Source organism: Nanorana parkeri, unplaced genomic scaffold, assembly GCF_000935625.1.
Source record: "Nanorana parkeri isolate BGI_ZX_2015 unplaced genomic scaffold, ASM93562v1 scaffold201, whole genome shotgun sequence".
NCBI classification, from domain to species: domain Eukaryota; kingdom Metazoa; phylum Chordata; class Amphibia; order Anura; family Dicroglossidae; genus Nanorana; species Nanorana parkeri.
This window is the reverse complement of record NW_017306469.1, coordinates 654326-659325: the sequence shown is the minus strand read 5'-3', so window position 1 is coordinate 659325 and position 5000 is coordinate 654326. Positions and strand designations below refer to the sequence as shown.

Genomic DNA, 5000 nt, shown 5'->3' with positions numbered 1-5000 from the left:
GGGGCGGCAGCGGTGTCCTTGTGGGGAAATCCCGGGCGTCGGGCGGTAAGTTGTGCTTTCTATATTTAGTACTGCTTTGCACAAGCAGGACTAAATGTAGAGTGAGGAAGCCGATTATACGTTTACAAGTGATCTCGGCGATGTCGTGGATCTCTCGGCCAGTAAGAGGAGAGTGATCTCTCTTCTTACTGGCCACCGATGCAGGGAGCAGAGCGGCAGGGTTAAAACTAACCCTGCTGCTCCGTGTAAACAGTGAGAGGGGAGAGCAGTCTTCCCCTCTCCCCTGTCACAGGAATTCCTGTATTGGAGGTGACAGCGTCAATAAAGAGAACATGTCACCTCCAATTGCTATCACACATGGGGACTTGTTCTCTCCTGTGTGATAGCAATAAAGTTAGGTGGAAAAAAAATATATTAAAAAGTTATTAAATAGGGGGGCGTGGCTTACGCATGGCCGTGGACGGACGCGTGTAGGGAGAGCTCCGGCTGTGCACCCGGGAACGACCGCAGGGAAAACTCCATCCCACCCCATCCACACCAGCCATGGGCAGATCGGGCAAGAAGGGAGGTAGGCAGACTGCCAGGACCTCTGCCTCGGCCGTCGGGCCGAAGATCGGGTCCTTCTTCAAGACCTCGGGCCTGCTCGCCACCCAGTCCCCATCAGATCGCGGTGCGGGAAACGCGGCCGGCTCGGAGGCCTCCTCGCCGACTCAGCCTACAGCTGCAGGAACGTGGCATTCCTTAGCGCTGGGGTTACCCTTTTCATCTAGTGGCCCGGAAGAATGGCAAGCCCCACATTCTCTCGTCCTGGATGTCTGCTGTAAAGCTGACATCCATTCCACAATCACCAATTTTCTTCTGGATCACACGAATGACCCCACCCCTGCACCCATACGCTGGGAAGCTCTTAGGGCTACGGTCCGTGGGGTCTTTATAAAACACGGTGCACGCATAAAAAGGGAGAGGGGCGCCACGCTTGCCCGGTTGATGGCTGAACTAGCCACTCTGGAAACGGCTCATAAGACCTCCCTCCTCCTTCAAGACCTGACCCGTGTCAGATCTGAGATCCGGTGTCATTTGGATGCCAAATACGCTTCCTACAGGGATCGGGTGAGGAGCACTTTTTATGAGCAGGGAGACAAGAGTGGCAGCTTGCTGGCCCGCTCAGTACGCCAACAGCGGGTCTCGACCTATGTCCCTAAAATCCACTCCGGCAGGAATGGCGTGGTCCATTCCCCGGACCTCATCACCAAAGAATTTGAGACCTTTTTTTCTACTCTTTACAACCTCAAATCCGACCCTACAGACATGACCCCTGCGGAGCGCTCTGCGCAACTGCAGGAATATTTGGCGCGCACTGCACTTCCCAGGCTTCCAGCCTCTGCCTTCCGGGAGCTTTCGGCGCCTTTCTCGGACACTGAACTCCTCCGTATTCTCAAATCACTGCCCACAGGCAAGAGCCCCAGCCCAGATGGCTTCACAGTTCGCTTTTACAAACGTTTTCAGGATATTTTAACATCCCCTCTCCTGAACTCCTTTAACGCCCTCTCATCGACTTGCCACTTTCCCCGCCAATCCCTAGAGGCTCACGTAGTGGTTCTACCCAAACCCGACAAAGACACCATGCACTGCAATAATTTTCGCCCCATCTCCTTGATCAATGTGGATGTTAAGCTGTATGCCAAACTTCTGGCCCACCGCTTGAATGACTTGATCCCACGGCTCATTCACAAAGATCAAGTGGGGTTCGTACCCAGACGTAGTCCCAAAGATAATACTAAACGCACAATTACCCTGATTCATAACGCCCGCTCCCGCGGTCTTCCCTTTTGTTTGTTCTCGGTCGATGCTGAAAAAGCGTTCGACCGAGTCAGCTGGTCTTTTCTAGAGGCATCTTTGCTCCACTCGGGTCTTCCTACTGAGTTCGTCGACAGGATTATGGCACTGTATCACTGACCCTTTGCTAGGGTGCGGGTCAATGGGAATCTGTCTGCCCCATTCCCAATCTATAACGGCACTAGACAGGGATGCCCCCTTTCCCCTCTGCTCTACATCTTGGTGATGGAGCATCTGGCAATGCGATTAGAGGCAACGACTCTGTCCGGGGACTTTAGATAGGTACCAGGTACATAAACTTGGTCTCTATGCGGACGACCTGCTCCTGTATCTTTCGAACCCTATCGTGGGCATTCCCTCTCTGATGGAGGAATTTAAGCTTTTTGGCCGCCTGTCCAACTATAAGGTGAACCTGCAGAAATGTGAACTATTGAATGTTTCCCTGCCACGAGCTGAAGCGGATTGCGTGAGTGATTCCTTCCCCTTCACGCTAAAATCAGATTACAAGACTTACTTGGGCGTTCGCATCCCGGCGGACCTTGCGGACCTCTACTCCCTGAATTATGCCCCATTACTGCGCACAATCGAAGATACTCTTCTAGCTTGGATGAATCTCCATCACACTTGGTTCGGTAGAATTGCCCTCTTTAAGATGAACCTGCTCCCTCGCTGTCTCTACCTGTTCCAAACCCTTCCTCTTCATCTTCCAGCCCTCTTCTTTAACAGACTGCGCTCGGCCATCACACGTTACATATGGAAGTGCCGCAAACCAAGGCTACGGTACACGGTCTTAACGATGAGAAAGGAAAGGGGTGGGGTGGCGCTCCCGGACCTGGAGGTCTACTACAGAGCCACTCACTTATCACATCTGGTGGACTGGTTTGACACCAGGGATCCGGCTCTTTGGGTTTCTCTAGAGCGGGAGCTGTCCCCATCACCCCTCACGTAATATAAATAAAAATTTAAAAAAGTAAAAAAATAAATAATAAAAAAAGTGACAAAAAAGTAAAAAAAAAAAGAAACAATAAAATAATTAAAACCAGCCCTGCCATCTGGTTGCCATTCTGCCATTCTCCATTGATGCGGGGGGGGGGGCATTGCGGAACCTGGCCTTGGGGCAGCAGCGAGAGTACATGCAGCCCTGGGTGCAGCTTCATGCAAGATAAACTGGATAAACAATGCACAACAGGTTCTGCGCCTTTATAGACAATGTCACATCTCTGTGATTTCCTCCTGCAATTTCTGTTCATTGACTATAATGGCAGAGATTTAATTGTGGATGTAGTAGTCACTTTAATTGCACTACAAATGCACACTTGCCATAAGCTAGTACATTTCTGCAAGACTTGCACATTCCTGATGCATTATTCTTGTTTAGTACAAAATATAATCTGTTGACCCTGCCAGGAATTTAGTGAGCTCCCAATGTCCTATGCACTCTGCATTAAAATCCCAAGCAGTGTCATCAGCCATGCATAGTTCTCTTCTGTGGACTACAGAACACCACCCCATATTATGGACATGCGTATGGGGAGTTCTATAGTTCAACAGAAGAAAACATGGCAGGAGGGGGTATAGCCACTTCTCATGCTCAGTAAGTCATAGCTAAGCAGCTCTTGATCAGAAAATAAAAACTTAGCAATCATGATCCAGTAGGACCTTGACCTGTTTCTCTCAGAACTGTGCTGCCTACAAGCATAACCTGCATCTCAGTAGATCTTTAGTAGAAGATCTCCCCTCCTGAACCTAATATTTTAGCCAAAGAACTGAACATAAATCAAACATCCCTCCTCCCCAGAACCAATATTATATCTTCTCACTTTGAAATAGATGGCGTTCACCAGCACCAAGATTGTGTCTGCTGTGATGGCTCCTTCTGGGATGACATCAGTGATTCGCTTCTCCGTTTTATTGGCCACCCAGTTATTGATGGTTTCCCGTGACTGTCCAGGTTTCTCCTAAAGACATATGCAAAAATGAGATCACAGAATGAAGGATGTCAATGTAAACTGGCATGACCAGGCCGGCCAAATTATCCAATTATGACCTTTTATCTACAAGCAGGTTTTGCAGATCTTGTGTCACAAGATCTTGTGTCACTGTCTCCTGCCCAACATAGTATGCTCCAACCTCTTTCCCCACCTCATCTATTCCTTCCTGACCTGCTACCACCTTCTTTAGATACTTTGCACTTATCTCCCATGCTTCTCTGCTTCCACCTTCTGCACCCTGGCTCTTCCTCCTATTCCGACCCTGTAAGAGGGACAGCATTGGGTATGACTGAAAGCTGTGCAGGTTGAGAAGGACAGTGAATGCCAATTGTAGAGGTTTCCAAGGTTCCTACTTAACACCCATCCTAACTCGGCCATGCTTTCATCTCTAACCTACACTGTTTCTTATTGTTACATCTGACCTGCTCCTGCCCTCCTCTTACACGAGCCCTGGTCTCTTTACCTATATCTACTGTGTGTCTACCTCCTACACCTACCGCACCCTATCTTATAGTTCCTTGCTAGCACGTTCTAAAACTACACTACATGCTCTTTCTTTCTTTCCTTTCACATTACAGCCCTCATCTAACCTGTTACAATTACCCTGTTCTAGCCATTTGTAATTACCATGCTGGCATACTTTATTGGCCCAAGCCAGTACAAAAATGAGGTAGTTCAATGCCAAGGACAGGAATCTAACACCAAAAAACCCTCTTCTCCAAAACCCTGCTAATGTTACACTCTATTAGCTTTTCATGTTTTTACTATTCTTTTGTCTGATATAAATATTAGAAGATTAATTTACATTTCTTCTTAGAACCATGCTACATCTTGTTTTGTGTTGAGATCATCCTAAAAATACAATACTTTGGGAAATAGTCTAAAACCCAAGTATACATCAGACCTTACTAAGGATAGGACAGATTGGTAGCAGGATTTTAGATTGCAAGACCTCAGGGGCAGGGCCCTCCTTACCATCTTGTCTTGAAATGTATTCTGATTGTAATGTCTTCCTTATATTGTAAACTGTTGGCGCTATATCAATCCTGTATAAGAATAATAATGTAGCCTGAACAGGACCTGTAAATGTGGAGATATGGAGAGGAACACTGTTTCACAGTTTGAGGACACAGTCTACCTCCCTACATTTGTAACCAGACTATATAGGGGGAA

The 5000-nt window shown here is 47.8% G+C and overlaps 1 protein-coding gene across 1 annotated transcript in view; it reads right to left on the bottom strand.

Annotated features, from left to right (window-relative positions):
* Positions 1–5000, bottom strand: part of SERPINC1 (serpin family C member 1) — a 13385-nt gene that overhangs the window by 6318 nt on the left and 2067 nt on the right. The window contains exon 3 of the mRNA XM_018555559.1: positions 3657–3794. Within this exon, the coding sequence (XP_018411061.1) occupies positions 3657–3794 (138 nt within the window). The remainder of the gene's footprint in view (positions 1–3656; positions 3795–5000) is intronic.